This window comes from Lagopus muta, chromosome 1 (assembly GCF_023343835.1).
Source record: "Lagopus muta isolate bLagMut1 chromosome 1, bLagMut1 primary, whole genome shotgun sequence".
Lineage (NCBI taxonomy): Eukaryota > Metazoa > Chordata > Aves > Galliformes > Phasianidae > Lagopus > Lagopus muta.
Genome location: NC_064433.1, coordinates 6,715,155 through 6,738,016, shown reverse-complemented (window position 1 = coordinate 6,738,016; position 22,862 = coordinate 6,715,155). Strand labels below are relative to the sequence as shown.

At 43.1% G+C, this 22,862-nt stretch overlaps 2 protein-coding genes across 2 annotated transcripts in view; one reads left to right on the top strand and one right to left on the bottom strand.

Annotated features, from left to right (window-relative positions):
- CCDC3 (coiled-coil domain containing 3) overlaps window positions 1-8,669 on the top strand; it is a 44,080-nt gene extending 35,411 nt beyond the window's left edge. The window contains exon 3 of the mRNA XM_048963272.1: window positions 4,427-8,669. Within this exon, the coding sequence (XP_048819229.1) occupies window positions 4,427-4,702 (276 nt within the window). The 3' untranslated portion in view covers window positions 4,703-8,669. The remainder of the gene's footprint in view (window positions 1-4,426) is intronic.
- CAMK1D (calcium/calmodulin dependent protein kinase ID) overlaps window positions 1-22,862 on the bottom strand; it is a 250,640-nt gene that overhangs the window by 10,980 nt on the left and 216,798 nt on the right. The gene's annotated exons all lie outside the window — the stretch shown is intronic.

Here is a 22,862-nt window from a genome sequence, read left to right as displayed (position 1 = left end):
GAAATGCTGATCCAGTTATCCTTAGAAGAACAGGTACCACCATTTCTTTTTCTACCCAGGTTGTACTTACCCTGGTGTTCTGTACAAAGCAAAGGAAGGAAATAGCAGTTTATTCCCATTAATGACAGTGCTGCTGGATTTGCCTTCAGACCCTGTTTCAGAACCTCTGAAAGGTGCAGCCTTGCAGCAAGCACTAGTAGTTTAACCAAGCTTCCCCAACACGATGGTTTAACAGTGCTGACAAGGGCTTTTCCACACTTCAGCAGGAGCATTATTCTTGGCTGAAAAGCCCCAGTAACTAGAGGTTAAGTGACTCCATCCCAAACCCCATCTGGCAGAGGGTTGCCAGATCCCTCCTCCTACCCCTCACCACATCATCTCTCTGTCCATCCAGCTTGCTTGCTCCCACTGAACCTACCCAAAGAGGCCAAACAAAAGGAGAAAGTGATGCTCACAGTCTGAAATTTGGCGATGGCAAAGTATGGTTCAAAGGGAACTGCTGCTGCCAGGAGAGACAAGGTTTGCCTGCTTGAGCTGTGTCATGTCCCTGCTAGTTTCACCAAGAGCTTGTCTTGCTAAGCACACAGAAGGGCTTGGGGAAATAAATCCTGGTGGAGTTAAAAAAAAATAAAGAGCTATGTTTGGCTTCAAAGCCCCTCTTGAGAGAATGCATGAATTATGGCTCTGCTGAGATTAATAGAGCTGGAGCAACATGCTTCATGTTGCATAAGGTTTCAGTTTAAGATGTTTTATATAACATTAACAGTGGTAAAGCACAGAGCAGTGAGGCAATGTGCAGCAAATTCAGACTTTTACCTTCGCTGCAGGACAGATTTGCAGAAGGGGAGAGAGAAAGGAGAGCAGGGTGGGGTTGTGATGAATTGCTGGGGTGCAGTGTGCAGGAGGCTTGGCAACACAGCAGAAAGACTGCTTCCCAATCTCAGCCTTTGGGCTGTGTCTCCATTGGATGCTCCCAACAGGTTGTGTTAGGGTGATGATTGATCTGGGGTGCTGAGGGAGCATCCCATGCTAGTGCAAGCACAGTCAGCAGAATGGGTCCTGAAAAAATTATGGGGATAAGAAACCAAAGTGACTTATCCCTGGGTCTTTTAAAGAAATGTCCTGCTCATGCAGGGGAGATCAGGTCTTACAGACATGCATTTAAAGATGTTCCCACGGTCATCTTGGCTGATGAAACACAACAGATATCCACGTCCAAAAACTCTGTTTGATGTGAAAGATATTTTTAGATCTCAAATGAAAGATTTCTCCATAATCATGGAGTCATTAATGTTGAAGAACACCACTACGATCATCTAGTCCAAATGTCAACCCAACTCACCATGCCCACTAACCCGTGTACCTCAGTGCCACATTTACACTTTTCCTGAACACTTTGAGGGATGGTGACTCCACCACTTCCCTAGGCAGCCTGTTCCAATGTCTCATCACTCTTTCTGAGAATAAGTTTTTCCTCATATTCAATATGAATCTCTCTCTGTGCAACTTAAAGTCTTTTGTCTCTTGTCCTAAATGGCTCTCCAGTGCTCTTTAGCAGTGCAACCCATTGGGAGTATGCATTAGGAGCCGGCTAGATCTCAACTCCTCTTCCTTCAGTAGATGATGGTCAAAACTTGGGTACAACTGCTGTTTGAGTGACTTGAGCTCAGCAACACTGATTCCAGCCATGTATGGACAAATTGTGTTGGATGAACACTACCATCATGCCTTTGTTCGTGGAAGTTTTCCCATCCACTGTCTCATTCTAATGACGCTTACAGAAGGCAGATGTGTGTGTCTGTCAGTCAGACAGAAATTCTTACATGTGTCGATTCAGACTATCTAGTAAAGGGCTCACATGCCTGTAATGTGACACTCCAAAGATCAGTTTGATGTAATGCAGTGCTGATTTGTTTGGCAGACAAACTGACTGTGTAAATCATCTAGATGTGGTGAAACTTACGACCGGGTGTATTTGTGACAGGATGTTTCAGACAAATGCTTGAATATATGTAATTTGTGGTTCCACAGCTGTATGCTGTCTGGGCTAAATCCTAAGGATGTGTGTGGATCTTTTTGTGCTACCTTTTTTGCTACATCTTCTTGTTCTGCTCTGGATTTGTTTAAATACCACTGAGGATGGCTTGCTGACCCAACTGTGGAATATACAAATAGAAATGTCCAGAACAAACAAATCTTCTGTAGGTCCTCTCATAATGTAACTTCTGAAGGAAATCTTGAAAAATAATTCACAGATTTGTCTGAAGAACTGTCTTCACTTCCCAGGTCTATGGGCATATATACCTTGTTAAGTACAGCAGTTCAGACTTATTGCTTAACTCTCTGCTGCTGATTCTCAAGTGACTTAGCTTGCTGGATGAAGATTTCAGTATCTTTTAAATGTGATGTCAAAAAAAACCTCTCTAGTGTACTTGGCATGACAAGCTGCTGTGGGGAATGGGAGCATGAATAGTTCCTAGAAAAAGAAAGTCAGTTCTTAGTAGTTTTAGCAATGCTTTTGGATTAAAGCTTGATCTTGATGTTCATCAGTGCAAACTCTGCACATTTGCACATATGAACTCGTGAGACTGGACAAAATGGGGTGTGAAATTCCTTTTTATAGATATGCTCGATAGGAAGGACTGCCCAAAGTGGGGATATCTCAGCTGGCAATCAACAAAAAGTTTCGAGTAGCAACATGAACCAAGGACTGGCTTACTCCTTACCTATTTATTCCTGGTTAATTACACTGGCTGGACTGAGCTCCAGTCTGTCAGATTTACACAGTTCTCAGCATCAGATCTAACAGTTTAAAAATAACTTGAGTGCACCCATGTGAACCGCAGCTCTGGCAGCAGCAGCAGAGGTAGGACAGCACTCACATTTATACACGATCCTTACTGCAGAGCCTGTGAAAAACACTTCTTGCAACCAGCTGGTGAGAATGTATGGACCTCTCCTTCTTGTTTTTCCACACATAGAAGGATCAAAGGAGCTCATTTTTCAGCTAGTTGTCCTGTAATTTCAGGTAGGCATCCTATTAGACATTATTATTAGTGAGGCCCTACCTTTTGCTTGCCCCATTGGTAGGCAAAGTTGTGTGGGACTTAATTTTTATATTTGTGTTGCTCCAGTGTTCTCTTTGGACATCTCCAGGTAATTGAAACATTAAACCACTGTCTTCAGGCTGGAGAGTGAAGATCCAGAAAAGGAATGGTGTAAGCAAATAAGCTGTCTGGCTTTCTAATAGTTTGTGAGGAGTTTCTAGTATCTCTGCACAACTGCCCAGCCTCTGCTGACAGGGGACAAACCTCAATGGTTTGGGAGTGCCTCTAGGGTGAGGCTAATGCCATCCTTGATGTCAGCTACCACACGTTGCCATTTCCTCAGCAGCCAACCCAGGTAGATGTGATTGGGTTCAAACAATGGCACACTTCAAGTGCATGAATTTACTGGACTCTGTGATACAGCTATCAGTACATGCCTGTCCACTGGTACACAATGAGAAATGCAGCAAGTCCCTTAGGAAGTGAAATTTCCTCCTGCAAACATCTTGTCCACCCAATGGTCTCCTGTGTAGGAATTTAAATTCAAGATACATTCTGCTTGAAGCTTTGCAAGGGTTTGGCAAACACGACAGCCAAGAGGTACCTGCTGTTTTCAAACAGCTCTTGGAATGAGCTGTGATCAAAATCAAACTCTCCCCTGTTCACTGCAATTTCTGGTCTTCATCTGTGAACTTACAGTCTTCCTAGTGTGCATTTATAAAAGATTCCTGGTGAGAGGGTAGTCAGGGTAAGCACAGCCCTTTCAGCAAAGCCCCATGGTTCTTTTGTACAGGAAACATGAGCTTATGGCTACTGGAAGCAGTTGCTCTGTTTACCAACCATGGTTTTTGCTGCTGGGGGTTTCCAAAGCAAATGAACTTTTAGTCATTAAAGTGGACTCCCTCCCTCTCTTTCAGGTGAAACTACTACAAAGAAAGGTAGAAAGAAACATGCAGTTCTCCATCACCACACAGAGGATATACTTGTTTGCTTAGATTCTCTGTCAGTTCCAAATGTTCTGCCAGAGAAAGCCTATCTAGGCTTTTGAACTCCATTTTTAGATCAGGAATAGGTCAACCTTCCTCCATAAATTCAACTTAAATTCAACAGGCTCAACAGGTCTTTCAAAGCAGCTCCAAAAAGTCATTGTGAACAATTAGTATCATTAAAATCTACAGCTTTGCATCTTAGCTGAACACAGAAGTGAAAGCAAAGCTTTTAGTAAAAGGGGCATAAAAAAAGTCAGTAGAATTTCAAAAAAGCTGTTGTACTTTTGAAGAGTTGTGAAGTCCTTTGGGGAACACCTGAGTAAACCCTTACTTGAATAAGCTTTTGTGTAAAGCTCATCTGTTCCTATTTCATTTCTTCTGTCCCCTCAGCTCATGTGCTCCTCAGTCCAGAAAGCCCTGTTTGAGGAGGAGGACAGAGTGAAGAAGCTGCAGCAGAAGGTGGCAGCGTTGGAGAAACGCAACAAACAGCTGCGAGATCGGGTGAAGAAAGTCAAGAGGTCTCTCCGGCAAGCTAGGAAAAATACCAGGCACATGGAGCTGATGAACCGAAAGCTCAGTGAGAAACTTGCCTCTGCTGGTGGTCAGATCCCCTACATTAACTCTTTAAAGCAGGAGAACTCACATGCCACCTACCTTAAAGTATAATGCAAGGGTAAGAGCTCAGGCCAATGACAATGGCAAATTTTGTCTGTGTTAGATCAGGATCTGGCCCTTACACCTTGTCTACACTGCTTCAAACCTTGCATGGAAAATGAATCTGAACTTGCTCTAGACACAGTGCTAGATTAAACAGGAATGCAAACTGGATTTGTCTGGGTATTGGAGGAACGGCCCAAAACCAAGTCCATGGTGTTCTGGGTAGACATAGGGCCAGGTTATAATATAAAGCACATTGTGCTTCTTGGTCCTCTTCCCCCTGCCTCTGTCAAAAGCCCTGTGGTGGGGTGGGTGTGATGGAAGTTCTGTCAGGCATGTGACATGGGAGCAGCTCTAGGGATCTGATGCTAGCTTACCTTTTCTACATGGACTGGGCAAGCAAGTGGATGTACAGAGATGGATGCTGCAGGAAGGATGCAGGCATAAATGCTCCTTGCTCCATCATGATCCCCTTCATTGTGCCTTAAGCTTGACTAAAGACTATATTCTGTATATGAGCACAGGCTATGTCCAGGACGCATAGTCAGTTTGGGCCCTTATTCAAAATGAAATGCAAATGTGCCCAAACTGTCTTAAGATTGTGTGAATATTAAGTATTTCTTAATATTCTGAAGAAGAAAAAAAAAAAAGAAAAGAAAAATCGAATACTTTTCATTTTACCAGGACATGCCTTAAGAGTCGTGGTAACTCCTTCAGGTGTCTTTAGTGTTGCTCAGCCAATGGAGCTGGAGAGCTATCAATCTGAGTCTGTGTCTAGGACCTAATCCAGCTCCTACCATCAGGAACGGATTTAAGCCTAGATTTAGTGGGTGCTGGATCAGGTCTGATGGACGATTTCAGATCCTGTTTTCAAGCAGGTTTAACTTACAGCGTGGACAAGGCTTCAAGTTTTGTAATCACTGTTTGAGGTATAAGGGAGGTTGCTGGGCAGCCTCATTTAGTTATGTTTAGATACTGTAGAGATCACATCAATATCAACGGGGCATTAAAAACTAAGGTAGTTTATATATGTATATATTCTAAAATCCTATAGAAAATATTTTTATTACACATTTGATATAGTCTAATTTCTTAAAATATGAAGCAAATCCCATTTCTTGGTTATCTCATTAGAAAAGTCCATCTTGCTCTTTATTAGACATCTACAAAACTGAATTCTGTTGAAGCATCATAGGTTAAGGCTCAGCAACCACGACTAATATATTTTTCAGCTATGTTAATGTACCAGAGGATGTCTTTGGTCATGATAGTTAAACAACCTTCCTTCATAACAGGGCATAAGGAATAGAAAATGAAAGAAGAGTTTTTGTGTCTTCTTTCCCTTCTCAAAATAGTTTTTCTTTCCCCAAGCATGAGCCTCAGGAGTAGATATGTCTCATGCTTTTCAACAGAGCAGAGAGTCCTTGCTTAGCATCAGGCAATACTGACAATTTACCAGGGCTAAACCTGATTTATACATGATAGACCAATCCAGATTAACTTTAACATAGAGGAAAGGTCCTCAGAAATAACAGTGTGGAAACCACTATGCCGCTCCTAACTCTCCAGGCTTTGCCAGATCACTGCATGGTCTCCATGCTGTTTCTCAGAGATTAAAAATAGAGTATATCCAGGCTGCAGCCCTGTTGGACTGTGCTTTAACTATTCCCACATTTAGGAAAAGCCCATATCAGCTTTCAGCCATGAGCTTCAGTCCAAGCTAAGCTCAGAAGTTAAGACTTGCTTTGGCTTTTAGGATGCCGCTGAGTTTAATTACCTTCCAAACTTGCTCCTTTTGGAAATAGAGTTTTCCCTTCCCCACTCCCCTCTTGAAATAATATTGGCATTTCTTAAGATTCTGACTCCTCCATAAGCTTCAAAGGCTTTGCCTACCAAATCAGCACAATTCCAGTTGCTTTATGCTGTAGTCAGCAATGCCGTTTCCTGAGAACTACAACTGACATAAGGCTTCCCTAGAAGCCATCAAGAGGTTTTAACTCTAAAATGTAAATTCATAGGAAAGTATCTCATTTTGTTTGTTTGTTTCTGGTTTCTACACTGCTGTTTGAATAAGTTAACTGTTTTTTTTCCTGGAATAGGTATTAAAAGCTTGTGGGTTCTGTTGTTTGTTAATAAAAGTATTCCCCCTGTTATTCATTCATGTTTTATAAATGGCTTTATAAAGCTGAGAAAGCATAGTTAATATACTTATGTCTTCACTGTTTTTACAGTTTTCCCAAACATAGTGTTGGAAACATTCTCATTTGGCTGATTACTTTTTTTAATTGATGAAAAGACTGACATTTCCATCCTATTTCACTCTAGCTGGAAAAAAAAAAAGAAGTAAACCATTTTGTTTTCCTTATCAGTTTTGTGAGAATTTTGTTGCTTTGTAAAGAAAGCAAAAAGAAAATCCCTAAATGCAAAATCCAAACATAAATCAAAATGTCTCCTTCAAACAGCAAACCAAAGGACGGTGTGCCCTGTGGGATCTGGATCATTTCCAGAGATAAGAACTGGCAATCAGATCAGACCAGAAGATCACCCTCTCAACAAGTAGTAGGAGATGCCAAGCCTGAATAAAAACACCTTCAAGTGTCGCTTTGATTACCTGCCCCTGATGGTGACAGTATGCAGAGTAACCAAGAAGGCTGTACAGGCAGGAAACATAAGTATGAAGGAGAATTCATGTTATTTCCACCTAGTTTGGTACATCACATATAGCTTGACAGAGACACTAATTTTTAGACCCAGTTTTAAGCTGTTTTGTAGCTCGAAACCCACAAAAGAGGCACAAATTCATACCATTTTCCAAATTACTGCAAAGGGCATGGTTGAGTATGTCCATGTTAAACAGCTACCCAGGTGATGCTAGTGAGGGGGCAGAAATGCAGAGCTGGTTGGCAAGCTTAAACAAGGTGCAAAAGGATGGTATGGAAACCCAATAAAACATCTTGGGTAATAAAAATGGACCTCTAAGATCATCCAGTCCAGCCATCAACCCATCCCCACCATGCCCACTGACCATGTCCCTCAGTGCCACATCCACATGGTTCTTGAACATCTCCAGGGACAGTGCCTCCACCTGTTCCAGCTGTGCTCAGGCGAGGAAAACAATTGGTTAGAAACAACACCACATGAGGCACACACTCCTCAGAAGTTCAGAGATGCTCTACAAATGAGTAACATTTGCTTTTGCAAATATATCAATGGCTTGAAAGGTTCCAGATTCTCAGCAGAGTTGGTGCTGAGGTTTTCAAGGGTCCACAGAGCAAATGAGTAGCAACAGTAATGAAGTACAGAATTACCTGGGTGGTACTGCATGACTGACAACAAAAATAAATGAAACACAATGCAGGTGATTTAAAAGGACAAGAAAAATTTTTGAGTCTTTTCACATGAAATGAGATGCACTATGTCCATATTAAAGAGTCCATATTAAAGAGTATTTAGTGATACCAGGTTCAGCCATCCAGTATCATTAGATACAGTCCATCTGCTGGATCACCCTTAAATGAAGATAGAGAATTCACACTGCATCATTCTATGAAAACATTGGCTGAACACTCAATTGCAATCAGAAAAGTAGCTGAAGGGGTGGAAATCCTTAGGAGGAGAGTAAAGGGGAGTGATGGATTCACCATCCCTGGAGATGTTCCAGTAACAGGTCGATGTGGCACACTGATGTACATGGGCTAGTGGGCATGGTAGTGGTGGGTTGATGGTTGGACTAGGTGATCTCAGTGGTCTTTTGCAGCCTCTTTTATTCTATGATGAGCAACTCAACTTGCCAGGACTGCAAGAAACAGAAGAGATGAACTGAGAGAGAAGAATGACAGAAGATAACAGGCAGAAGAAATCTTGGTATTTTCTCCTTGGCATCATCAGCACCACCATGTTGCACTTTTTCAGTCACTGATTAAAATTTTGTACTGCTTTGCATCCAAAAAGCACCTTATGCTCTTATATACCACAACAGGAAGAACTCATCTGTGTTTTTGCTTTTTTGTTTGTCTGTTTGCTTCTTTAATTTTTTTTTTTAAAGCAGATATTTATAGAACAAAGTGCATTAAAAAAGCTGAGTTATTTTCTCATAAATCACAAGCTACCATAGATGGGAAAATCATACAGTAAAGGCTTTATGGACAGCAGGCAACATTAGCAGCTTTCTCTGATTCTCAACACCAAAACCACTGAGAAGAGAATTAATTCCATATGTTATTCTGTTTGGCTTTTAGCAGAAGTTTTTGGAGAAGAGCACATTGGTGGTTCAGAGCCACATCAGTAAGGCCCTTTTCCTATACACAAGTCTTCTTGCCAAGCTAGGTAATCTCTCATTAATGAGGCAAAGAAGCCCAAACTAATTTCTAAAAGGGGAGAAAAAAAAACATACAAGGAAAACTCTGGAGAGTAGATAAAACTGACAAGATATGTCACTCATTCTTACAATAAATCTAAGTAATTGCAAGGAAATTTCATTTTCCTCCCCATTTAACCCCAATTATTTTCATTTAATCATAGAAACATTGCTAGTTCCCTCCAAACCAGACTGCATTGCGTGTGAAACGCCGCTTCCAACATGCACTTGGGTTTAGGCATGTTCCTAATCCCGTAAAACAAACACAGCGAGTGGGACAGTGTGTTCCAGTGTACGTGGCTCTGTGCTGAGAGGACTCCTTGGCTTTGGTTGCCTTAGCTGTCTAGGGAATATGGCCAAGTCACACCAGTGGGGATTTCCCAGATGGCACCGGATCTCACACTCAGTGAGGCAGGCAAACGATGGTGTAATGGGGAGTGATGGATCCTTACCAAGGAAGCACCTCTTGCTGGGCTAAGGTTTGGTGACTTGATCTGTTTTCAGTTAGATGGGCTTGGTGGCATCACAGCACTGTTGGGGATTTCTCCTTATGGCAGAGTCTTAGCGCCTGCTTTCTGCTGTAGTTAACATTAATTGTGTACAGCGACATTTCTCTCTGGTTTTGTGTCTCAGGAATAATTTTTTCACTGAGATTTTCCACAAACAAACAACTATTTATCACAACAAGGTTGCTGTGGGGAGTAATTGTTTTGCAATTGTAAAATATAACCAGTGAAGTGACATTTTCTTTGGCAAACTCCCATGATTTGGAGTCAAAACAAAATTTGGCAGAAGTCCCTTCACATCCTAATGACCCCTCCCCAAAAAAATCAGCAGGAAGTCTTTGAAATATTTCACTTTTGCAATGCAGTGCATTCTCAGTAAGGCCTTCACAGTGCTTCATGGCTAAAACTGAAATGAATGCCCTTACTGAGCCTTCTTGAGCCTCTCCTGGGTCTTCATCCCAATGGGACAATTGAAGTGCCAAAGAAGGCAACACAGACAGAATCATAAACTGTCCCAACTTGTAAGGGACCCACAAGGACCATCAAACCCAATTCTTGGCTCCACACAGCACCACTCAAAAATCAAACCCTCTGTCTCCTACAGGAGGGACACTGGAGCTGGACTGCCAATAGAGCCAGAATGGTCTGACAGAGGTGGCCACCAGGACCTTAATGGGACTCCTGGAAAAAAAGGAAAGTCATTTGCCATGCACTATTCATTGGTAGCACTATTCATTGGTGGTCTGTGCAAGGGAATACAAAGTTCCTGCAACTGCTGAAGGCCTCAGTTGTGTGTCAGGGACATTTTAGAGTGATGAGAGAAGAAACTGGCTTGTTTAGAAACGAAACTCACTATTTGGTATGGTATAGTGGGAGGTATGAAATGCTATGAATACTGCAGTAGAGAGACTGAGCAAAAGCCAGAGTCTTTAACTTGCTGTCTCCAGGCACGGCTGAGCACTTGACCTAGCTCACAAAAACCTCATGCTTCTTTGGAAGTACGTCCAAACATCAGGTGTAGCTACAGTGCAACTTCAAAGCTTAACTTGGAATGACATGGAAAAATCAGTAGCTTTAGTAAGAACGTAACCAAGATGTTGTGATAACAGCACAAAACTACCGTAGCTCAAGGAAAATCTTCTAACCAAGAGCAGAGCAAAGCTTTGGGATCTGATTGGTGCTATGCCCACAAATCAGTCCACAAACACTACCAGAAATCCACATATTAGTTCAGGCAAGAAAGTGTGCAGCTTCCAACCCTCTTGACTCATCTGTCTGGCAAGGAAAGAAGTCAGATCCATCAGGCTGATCTGTGGCCAACCATGTTGGTAGGCACCTTGAATCCCCCTATACCCCTTGATGGGCTTTGTTTCGTGATGTCCTGTTGGGAAACAGAGTGCAGAAGAGCTCCAGTTCTGCATGCAGTACCGAGATCTGAAACTAATGGCAGCTGAGTAGAAAGTTTCCTACAAATATGAATCTTTCAAAATGTTATACTGATATTTGCTGACAGCAACTTCTGAAAACCAGATTTATCAACAACATGCCCTCCTAATCCATTACAGCAAGTTGACCAGAATCCTGCCATCTCTGGCAACTGGACTCAGTTCACATTTCAGATAGCAGGAACAGTGATGATATTCACATAATTGGTGATACTACTGACAAACCGATTTTCCCAAGATTTTGGCACATCAAAGGTTTTGGCTCTGCAGAGAAGGACCTGCAGAGGTTCTGGTTGGTGGACAACAGGTTGGCCATGAGCTAGCAGTGTGCCCTTGTGAGCTATGGTACCTGGGGTGCATTAAAAAAGAACTTGGCCAGCAGGTAGAAGGTGATCCTCTCCCTCTACTCTGACCTGGTGAGGCCACATCTGGAATACTGTGTTAATTTCTGGGCTCCTCAGCTCAAGAAAGACAGGGAACTCCTAGAGAGAGTCCAGCACAAGGTGAAAAGCACAGGTGAGCTAAACTCAACGCTGCCAGCATCTGCAGCACATGAAGAGGACTGGTTTCTTTTCTGTGTTTCTAATTGATCTTACAGACTCCTGGGATCTTTTCTGCAAGGGAAGCAGTAAAAGAAACCATCAACCTGCAAAGTTTTGGAGGGCCACCAGCTGCCAAAGTGCAGTCCATATATCACAGTCTGGGAAGAACTGCAGCCTTCCACTGTGTCCTTAAAATTCTCAGAGACCTTTGCATGATCATCTTCCACTCAAAGTCAATCCAAAGCACCAAGACACATATAACTCACTGAAATCCATACAGCAGTTCAGTGGCAAATCTGAGTAGGAAAATCCACGTATCTCTGAATTTAGGCCCCTGATCTGATTTCTAAAACCACCAAATGTCCAAACAAGCAGGGAGGGAACATGCTAGCACATCAGTAAGGTGATGCAGCTCCTTACAGAGGGGAAATCAGTCTGTGATAGATGCCAAAGTATGGATTGCTTATTTGCGCAGGAATACACCTAACTAAACAAGAGGAATGGGACAAATGTATTCTTGGCCAGAACAAAACCAAGCAGCTCCCATCTCCTCCTTAGCATCAAAAAATCTTTCAACAGCCTCCAACTATTGCAAGTCTTCACACAGCCCCCACACAGAGCCTTCCCCAGTGGCTGCCTGGATTTGGGACTTCTATTGCACAATCTGGCTGGAAGCAAAAGGGAGAATCCTTCATGGTAGGAACCATGGGGATGTCTTGCTTTTGCTATAGCTGTGCACAGAGGACAGCAAGCACGTGGGTTGATAAACTCCTACATACAGCCCTCTCCCTGTACTCTCCATAAAAGATGAGCTGGAAACTCATTGCTTTCTGTCAGTGTTTCCTTACAGGCTAGACAAACTCTTTGGAGAGGGAGAGTGATGAGGACTTACAACTCCTCTCTCTCTTTTTTTTTTAATTGTTAATTTTTATTATTATTCTGTTCTGTTTGTTCTAGCAGATAGGCCATAATCCAAACCCTAATTTTTACATGACTCTGTCAAATCCCCTCTGTGATATTTACAAGCATCTCCTCTGTCATCTACTTGGCTCATTCACCCAATGCCCATATTGCTTAGGCTCCAAAGGAAATGTTTTCTTGTGCCTGTGTTTTGCTCAGCTGAGTCAATGCTGGCTGACACACTCTGGATTTTCCTCTGCCCAGAGCCTCCTTAGCAGCTGGAAGGTCTCTAAATTTATGGTTGCTCAGTAGGGCAAATCTGCTCCGTAGGTGTGAGGAAAACAGTGAAGGGGAAGAAAAGCTGTTGTCAGGGGCACTTCATTCCCTTCCTGAAGCATTCAAAGGAGGGCTACAAAGATGGGGAAGTGTCTGGAGAGCAAGGTGTAAGAAGCAGCGGGGGGCCCTGGGTTTGCTCAGCCCACAGCAGAGGAGCTGAGGGGAGGCGTCACGGCGGCTGCAGCTCCTCCCAGGGAGCGGAGGGCAGCGCTGAGCTCTGCTCTGTGTGACAGCGACAGGGACCGAGGGAACGGCGTGGAGCTGCGCCAGGGGAGGGACAGGGGGTGCTAGGGAAAGGTCTGCACCAGAGGGCGGTGGGCATGGAACAGCCGGCCCAGGGCAGTGGGCACAGCACCGAGCTGCCGAGTTCAAGGGGTGTTTGGCCAATGCCCTCAGATACTGGGTTTGAATTTCGATAGTCGTGTGTGGAGCTGGGAGTTGGATTCAATGATCCTTATGGGTCCCTTTCTACCTGCGGCACTCTATGAATCTATGAAGAAGGAAGGGATCTTTTTGGTTTTCTCATGACTTAGTAAAGTAGGAGGCGAGCAGCAGCCCTCTCAATACATATTTCAGGTTATTTAATTTTCGTGTCCCATTCTTCCATCTCTTCCTTACCCAGGATGTAACAGCAGATGGGCAGAAGTGCCTGCCTGGGGCTCCTGAAGGGTCATGGTGGAGTGGGGAGAGAGCAGAGCTGAGCTGTGCAGCAGGGCAGGAAGCACAGATCAGCAGGTTCACAGAATCATAGAATGGCTTTGGAAGGGACCTTGAAGATCACCTAGTTCCAATCCGTTGCCATGGACAGGGCTGTGATCCAGCTGCCCAGGCTCCATTCAACCTGTCTGTGAACACCTGCAGGGATGGGGCATCCACACCTTCTCTGGGCAGCCTGGAGCTCCAGGTTGCCCCAGCCACCCACTTATGTCTCAGATGACAATTCTGTTTCACTTCTTTTTCCAAGAGAAAAGCAGAGAACCTCCAGGACAAAAGGGATTTTATCTTCTATGCCAGTCATATCCCAGCAGACAATGGAGAGAGGGTGAGATGCCTGATCTCTGCTTACTGTCTGAGGACAAACACATGACTGCATTGCAAAGGGATGCTCACTTGAACCGTTCCCATCCATTTCCATGGGAACAGAGCAGCTGTTGTGGATATTTCTTTTTAATATTACTTTAAAGATTATTTCTAAAATACCCTGCTAGCTGGAGACTTGGCCTCAAGAGATAAGGAAAAGGAAATGTCACAGACTGTTGTCAATAAATTATTTTTCCCATTTCTTGATGCCAGGAAAAGCAGCTCTCACTGGAGAAAAACATCATGGGCTACATTATCTTCAAATTATTTCTTTTAGATATGTTAGAAATTGCAAAAGTACTGATAGATATAGAGTGTTGGTTGGAAGCCGGCAGCAATGAAAATATTTTCTGTAGCAAGAGAAAAAAAATCTTAAAATTCAGTCTCTGAATTTTGTGTATATAACGGTGACTCAGGATAGTTTTGGGTTTACAATCAATTCTTCAGATGCATAACGCAAGGGCTCCATTTTGATCCCCATGGTACATGGTGAAGATTTAATTTCTGCCTCAAGAAATCTATCATATAATTGGGTCTGGAACCCGTGCTTCTTGTTTAGAGAGCAGGACAGATCTGATTTTATTACATTCTCAGTAGCTGTATTCATACTTTTCAAGTTGAAAGTTTCCTCGCTGGTGCCTCTCTGCCGCAGTGCATGGAAAAAATAGTTTCCGAATTGTCAACCATCTCTGTCTGCAACTGAAAAAAAATATATATTTTTCTCTAAATATTTTTGCTGATTTTTTTTTACCATCACCATCTGCTGGGCAAGTACCTGGAGTCTAATGAAGATGCTTATGTATCAAACCTATTATTTTTGCAGAAAACCCACCTGGATTCAGGCAGTTCTAATGAATGGCTATTCAGCCAAGACTCCTTCTTAAATAGTTTTGATGGCCTGGTCTTAAGAACCACATTAGTACTGGCCACTGACTTCAAATATCGTCTAGTTTCAATCCCCCTGCTGTAGGCAGGGTTGCTGATCACTACATCAAGTGCTAGATCAGGCTGCCCAGTGCCCCATCCAACCTGGCCTTGAACGTTTCCAGGGACGAGGCATCCACAACCTTTCTGGGCAGCCTCTTCCAATATGGTGCAGTATGATGGTTCAAGCAGTGCCACTTGCTAAAAGCATCTGCCAGGAAGCATTTTGGTAGTTACATTCTCATGCCAGGTTGGCCATCTTTTGATAACGTATTTGCTACCTCATCCTATGGAGAAGAAACAACATCAGCCATCTGGAATTATTCTAAGATGGATAGTCTAATCTGGTAAAATAAATAATAATACAAATTTTAAGGAAATACTAATATAATTGGTAGCAAAAATTGGTAATATATATCTTAAAAAATATCCACAAAGGCAGACAGTGGCCTGTGTTAGTGACAGTGTCTGCTTTCAGTATAAAATCATGGAATCATAGAATCATTAAGGTTGGAAAAGACTGCTAAGATCATCTCATTCAGCAGTCAACCCTTCACCACCAGACTCACTAACCACACTCACTGCCACATTTACCTTTTCCTTGAACATTTCCAGGGACAGTGACCAATTTCCTAGGTGATATACAGCTTGACCTCCCCACGGCCTCCATCCACCTGGACAAAACCTCCCAGTACCACTTGTGAGGAATGTGGTGTTGAGGCTTGGTGACACCAAAACCACAGCAGAGGGACACCTTCATTCCAAACCCTGCTCCAAGCACTTGACTTGTGTTTTTATCCAAGAGCAATTTAAGATGAAAGGAACAAGCAGGGTTCAGGCCCAAGACTTGCAGATTCCAGGTGAGTGCACATAATCAGATGAAAATCCTGAAGGTGCCAGACCTGGAGGTTAGCACACACCGATGTGCTGCAACACGCATGGACGCTTCAGCAATTTCTATACTCGGTATAACTTGGACAAGCATAGACAGCAAACACCCAACCTGATGAGGTGCGGCCCGAGGCAGAAGACATCAGCACCACTAATGAGATGCTTGACATGTGCCAGGAGCCTTTACAACCTCTACACAATTACACAGGTGAGTGTAAGAAGATAACACATTGATTGTGGCTTCACATGGACCTATTGAACCTTAAACACCAGGTGCAGGGCTGCTCTCCTTGCAACCCTGTGGGTTACCCAAGGTCAGGGTGTTTGGGGAGATTAACTTCCACACATTTTCTTGCACTGAATCTTCATGCTTCACTCCTGCAGGTCATCTTGTAGTGGACACAAACCACATTTCTCCTCCTAGCAAAACCATCTTCCTCTTCTTAGCAAAACTGGAATGCCACACGTTGGCTTTGCTATAACAACATATCTCCATCTCCAGGCTACGTGGGTTTGACCTGACATGAGGGTTTTTGTACCAGGCTACCCGGGTGCCAGATCCAGCCCTGATTACTGCTGCACTCAGACCACCTGCAACTAATTCTAAGCAATGACTCAGGGTCTGCACAGGCTGCAGAAAGGAAAATGTAATCACACTGTTTTAATTAAAGACAATGGAAGTTTTCCAGCCACGTTGCTATAGCCCATGTGGAGACAAAAATCCCTCTTCTGCTAAATGGATAAAATAAAATGCATTTTCATGCTGGGGATCAAGCTGATCTGAACTTTATATCCTCATCTGCTGTGTGCTTAATTCTCATCATTTTTAATTAACTGCAGATTTTCTTTGGTTTCACAACTTTATCTTTGGAGCAGACTCTTTGTACTCTTTACAGAAACAGTCTTTGGGGTGTACGAATAGGGCTGGTGGGGGGTTTTGCACTGCTGGTAAGTAATGGTATTTTCTCTGCAGCAGGAACCACCATCAAGTGAGATATAATGTATGGTCTTCAATGACAGAGCAGGAGGAAGCAGTGTATTTCCAGCAATAAAACTGCAGGCATGAAGCTGTTAGAAGTTACAGGCAGCCTTGGCAACACAGACCTCATTACTGATGGGTAGAAAATGCAATCCAGTTGCAGCAGCTCGCAGAAAAAACAGCAGGGGAGATATTGTGAGGACCTGTACAGTATCCAACAGTTATGGAGAGCAGCCACAGTGGCCAAGGATGGATATCAGGTCACACTGCAGAGAGACAATGATCCTTCTCACACTGCAACCAAGTCCTTCACTTAAAATGTTCATCAGGGCACCAAAGCACCAGAAAAGAGAGTGAGGATGAGAAAAACTTTTGGGGACATGCCAGAAGGCCTTAAGAAAACACAAAGATTTGGGATTCCAGGACAGGAGAGATTCTCAGAGTGCACTCTAGACATGGGCCACAGTTCAGTTTGGGGATCTTAAGTATTTTCTGAGATCTTCTAAACAACTTGCATGAAAAAGTCAAAGGAAGTCCAGAAAGTAGGAAATGGAATCAAGGCTTTATAATAGCATTTTTTCATTTTCTTCCCTAACTGTGGGGATGTTTGCTGAGGTGCTAAGATTTCTCCTCTCAAGGATGTGTTTTTGTAGGAAGATACAAGAGCACCACAGACTGATTTTCTGACTTTCAGACTCCATAACACAAGTGGCAATTCAAGAGGATTCCTTTTTAAACTCTAAGTTTTTTAAAAACTTTAAGTTTTAAAACTTTAAGTTTTTTTTTAAACTCTTTAAGACTTCATTAAGGAATGTGAGCCATCTAGGCAAGCACATTACCAGCCTAATTCACTAGACTGTCGTTAAAGCAATTAAAGATAGAATGATGTAAAGACCCAATTCAGAACACAGTTAAGATTGAATCAGTAAATCAGTCATTTTAAATCACTACCTTGAGACCACAAATAATCATAACAAGTTATAAGAATGATGCTAAACAAAATTACTGTGTTAATATTGCCATGGGAGAATCCTTTCCAGATGATGTCCCAGGCTCATCTTATTACAACAAACCCAGTGGTGATGAGCACAGGTACAGGTCCATCGGCATTGCCATGCAGCCCTCCCTGGCCGTGCAGTGGCCACGTGTAGCCATGGGCACAATGATTTCCAGGCACAAGTATTTGGACCCTGTGCATCTATCTGTAGCTTGCTCAACTGTTCAGCCACAGCTGGGGATAAACCATCTCATTGCTATGGATCCAAGTTGAAGGAGGGAAGATTTAGGTTGGATGTTAGGGGGAAGTTCTTCACTAGGAGAGTGGTTAGGCCCTGGAACGGGCTGCCCAGCGAGGTTGTGGATGCCCCGTCCTTGGACGTGTTTAAGGCCAGGTTGGACGGGGTCCTGGGCAACCTGATCTGAATGTGGATGTTTGGTGGCCCTGCTAGGCAGGGGGGTTGGAACTACATGATCCTTGGGGTCCCTTCCAACCCGGGTGATTCTGTGATTCTGTGATTGCTCCGTCCCTAGGTGTCATGCTGATAAATCCTTCTTTATTGCAGCTGTTGACTCTTTCTGGAAGGTCTTTCTTGTAGAGTGTTCTCCTTGGAAATCTCTGAAAGCTTCCTGGACATAATTCTGGCTAACGTGTTCTGGGTGTTCCTGCTTGAGCAAAGGTTGCACCAGAAGGCATCCAGAGGTCCTTTCCAGTCTCTCTGGAATTCTGTTATTTGTGATGTTTCTAAATCCCTGAAAAGCATATTAGAAATGATCCTATAAGTACTACAAGTACTTAGGGAGGAAGTTGGAAATTCCTCAACTTCCACAGTGTTCACAGTTGACCCAGCAGTGAATTCTGACGTTGACAGATTTTGTAACAGCGAAGTTAAATGTCTGAAGAATTTAGACAGTCAGTGAAGGAAACACCACTGGGATCCTTGGCTGTGAGTGACTTCACAGTTTTTCCAGTAGTGCTGAGGAGATACCGAGTTGCTAAAGAGCTGCTCAGGCTGATGAAGAGCCTCTGCTGATGATCACCTGGTTCAGGTTGATCAAAGTTCTGGCCTTGAACACTTCCAGGGATGGAAGGGTGGGGCATCCAGCACTTCTCTGGGTAACCAGTTCCAGTGCCTCACCACTCTGTCAGTAAAAAGTTTCTTTCTTATATCTAATCTACATCTACTCTCAATTTAAATCCATTACCCCTTGTCCTGTTCCTAGGGCCCTGTGACAGCCTCCCCATCTTTCTTGTAATGCTTCTTTATGTATTGGAAAACTGCAATAAGGTCTCCTTGGAGCCCTCTTTACACTAAACAATCCCAATGGTATAACATGATATGACATACATTATAAACGTGGTACAACATATGTCATATCTCCAGAGTGTGTCCATCACATACCTGAATTGTCCTATTTATTGAGACAGAAGCTTATCCAGCAACTTCCATTGCAAGTCACTAAATACAGCTTTAGTGGCACAGTTTTTCCCTGCAGTTGATCAAGGATTTGATTTACTTTGGTGCTGTTTCAAGCTGCACTGCATCAGTAAACAGGAAAGAAAGTTACATTCCAGGTGTTATTTTGAGCAAATGCAAACCTGACATAGCTCAAGTATAAACATGGTATGTGTCTCTTCTGAATTGAGGATACCTAACCAGCTGGCCATCAGCATAAGGAAGCATTTGTTTGAGATTATGAAGCATTTCTGATCACTGCTAGACTGAAAGCTGAGGCAAGGATGTGAACAAAGCACTTGCTTCTGCCCTACAGAATGAAAATGAAAAACATACTAGAGCCTGTGCAGCGCCAAAGAAAGCATAATGCTCATGAGTTAGATGGGAAGAACAATTTACCTCTCAACTCTATTATTATTATCAATTTCCTTGAACAAAACACTGCATGAAGAAGGTAAATGGATCATTAATTGACTGTAACTGTATCAGAATCTTGCAGTTACCAAAAAAAAAAAAAAAAAAAAAAAAGAGGAAAAAAAGAAGAAATGTGGAATCAGGCTAAATAAATAGAGTTTGGACGTCAGGAATTTGTTTCAGTGTAATCCAGAAAGCCCAAGTGCCAAACAATCTGGAAATACTCAGTTTTGCAGTGCTGAGGCAGATGGTCCTTCTTCCCATTCCTGTAGTTATCAAAAATGGTTATTATCACAGCATTTTATCTTTGTTTAGAGGCTCCACCATATTAAGGACATAAATATGCTGGGCAGGACACATACCCACAGCAAAGGGTATCAGCCCTCTCCTCAAAGGATGTCCAGAGCTGAGAGGAAGTATAATGTGATGGGAACAGCATGAGTCCCTGTCAGTGTGGCAGTTTACTTGCCCCCTAGGATTGTTCTGGACAGTGCAAGTCCATATTCTGTTCTCATAGAGTCTCCAAAGGGATCCTTATGAGCCTGTATCTGAACACATAGTTTTGTGCATGCACAGGTAAGCTGAGAGGTAAGTGTGTCCAGAAGAAGGAAATTCGATGTAGGTATAACTAGACAAAGAATAGGGCCATCCACATTGCACGGATGCACATGCTGTGGCTGAAAACACTGTGCTGAATGTCTCCTCAGCATCACCCAACTGGGGGGTTCCTGAACCACAGGGAATCCATCCCTGCTCGGTCTGGATGATCTTCAAAGTTGGGCCTGTGCCCTGCAAAACTCCTTTTGACTGTGAATGAAGACATGCCCACAGCCTAGTGATGCCCATCAGAGCCCACGTTACAGGGAGGGACAGTGCTGATGAGCAAAGGAGTTGAGAAATGGGCTTGGTATAGCACGAAGGAAGATTGGTATATGTCATAACCCAGACACCCAGTGCGTACCAACACTCAGAAAGCCTTCAAAATGGGGACAGACCCCTTCTCTCTTGTATGAACATAGCTGTGGATCTTGGAAAGGTCTCAAGCATAATGTTTTCTATAGCCCCATCTCTGTCATGCCCCCTTTCTCTTCTCTGTACTGACATTTTATCTCATTTGATGCAAGCAGCCAAGAATTCACTGTAGCAACAGTGAAGAAAATAAACAAAAGTGAAGTAAATACTGACATGACATCAAGAGGCCATCTTACATTTCAATGGTCCTGTCGTGATCTTCTGCCCTGTCTCACTGGGCACTAGAGAAAGCTTCATGCACACGATGTGACCACTGTGGCTATAGCGGAAGCCATGATTTTAAACCTAAGATACGAGAAATTTTTCCTAAGCTAAGATTTTCTTTTCATGATGAAATCTGGGATAGGCCTACAGATAACATAAATCTGCTGAATTCAAGAGAAACCAGGAGAGCTGACTTGCATAGGTTGGAGTGTGGCCCTAAATATGGAGGGATGGTATTAGAGATGACTGAGGCTTGTGAGTCACACTGTGGGTAGGTCAGTCTTGTCCAGCTTTCAAACAATCCTGTTAATACCAGTGATCGGAAGCAGTCAGATGTTTCTACTTTCAGGTTTTCTAGTTTGAACATGGAATCTTTCAACAGGATTTGCTGATCCTCCCGAGAATGTGACTCTATCCCATTCCCTGTCACCATTTTTTTTTTTAACATGGATATATTTTTCCAAAGATGTACCTTCCCATAAATGTATTTTTCCAAAGCCCAAATGGCAGATTGTCTCGTCTTTCAGGCGCAGTCCAGCATCCCATCCCAGTTCTGTGGCCATAGTCACGTACCACAGATTTGAAATAGTAATCATATGGGTTCTGGTGTTTGTTTCTTCCCTGGAAATGACTCTCACCACAGGCTGCATAAACCACAAGGACCTACTCAAGGGTGCACCTGTCTCTAACAAGTGCCTCTCCTTTGCACACAGATACTCTCAATCCCCAAGAGATACACGTCTCCCTACGTTGCCATACAGCATCAAATCCAATAGCAATTTCAGGAAAAAACTGATGTCTGATTCACTCTTCTGATGCATTTTCTTAAGGAGTGGGAAAAAAGTTTCACTGTCCATCTTTGGAAATCATCACATAAAACAGTGGAGCCACCATAGAAATTATTTTCTCCCTTTTGTGAACATAGGTTGAACACAGGAGACTCACGCACTCAAAAACATCACACTTCACATCAGGGAGATTAAACTGGATTTATTGGAGGAAAACAATTAATCATCCCTTTAAATTCTCATTATGATAGAAATCTTGATATGTATACATGATTGTCAAGGCAAAGAACCACTTGCGACGTAGCCCCATTAACAATTTGCAGTATTGCAAACTCATTATGCAGATAAAACTTTTGCGATGCCTTAATACATGCATGGAGTAAATACACATTCTCCCTTCTTTTTGGACATGGATGCTGTTACGAACTTGTATCAATCACAAGACCTGCAATATTAGCCACACTGACATTCCTTGATTAAGATTGAAGCAGTTGTAGAAAACATGCTTGCATTTTCATTAAAAATCGGCCAAGAGATGTTTTGCAGTTGAAGATATTGGGGAGGCACTGCTCTGGACAGACTGGGCTTCTTTTGGTTATTTGCTGACCCAAATAAAATATCTATATTAAAAAAAGTCCCAAATTGACCAAAATGCTGCTTCAGAACTGGAGGTGAATGAGTAACGGGGTGCTGACTTTGTGCTGGCAAGAAATGTGAGTCACAACATATCTCCCACTGAGCCATGACCTTTCATGTTCTTCACTTTGAGGGTGAAGCTACGGCTTGACCTGATAAGAGACAGCATGCACAACAGCAGCTGGACTTGAGGAATACAGATGAAAGATAGACTAGCTTAGAGCTGCCCTGAGCTTCTCCTACGATCTCCCACCCTCTGGGAACCACAGCACATGTCCACTTCCTCATGGAGCCTCACACCACATGCTGCCATAGCAACCTGAGGTCCTGAGGTGGGGTGACTTACAACTACTGCTCATGATGATTTCTACACTGTAGGCAGCTCCTTGGAGATGGTACCGCATGCAAGCTGGGCATCATCCTCAAAGGTAGGCTCAAGCCTTCTTGGTTCTTTCAGGCACTGTGGAGTTGTCCGTGACATAACTTCCAAGGAGGGCTACCTTCTCCCTGCATCACCAACACAGTGCTTTCTCTGAAGCTATTTGGCATGCCTGTATCAGAAGATCACTTATCAACCTTTCAAGGTGACTTTGTTTTGAGCTTTGAGAAGATGAACATGTTCCACATGAAAGCAGTGACTGTTGAGGAGATGGGACCATTGACCTGTCAACTCTCAAAAAAG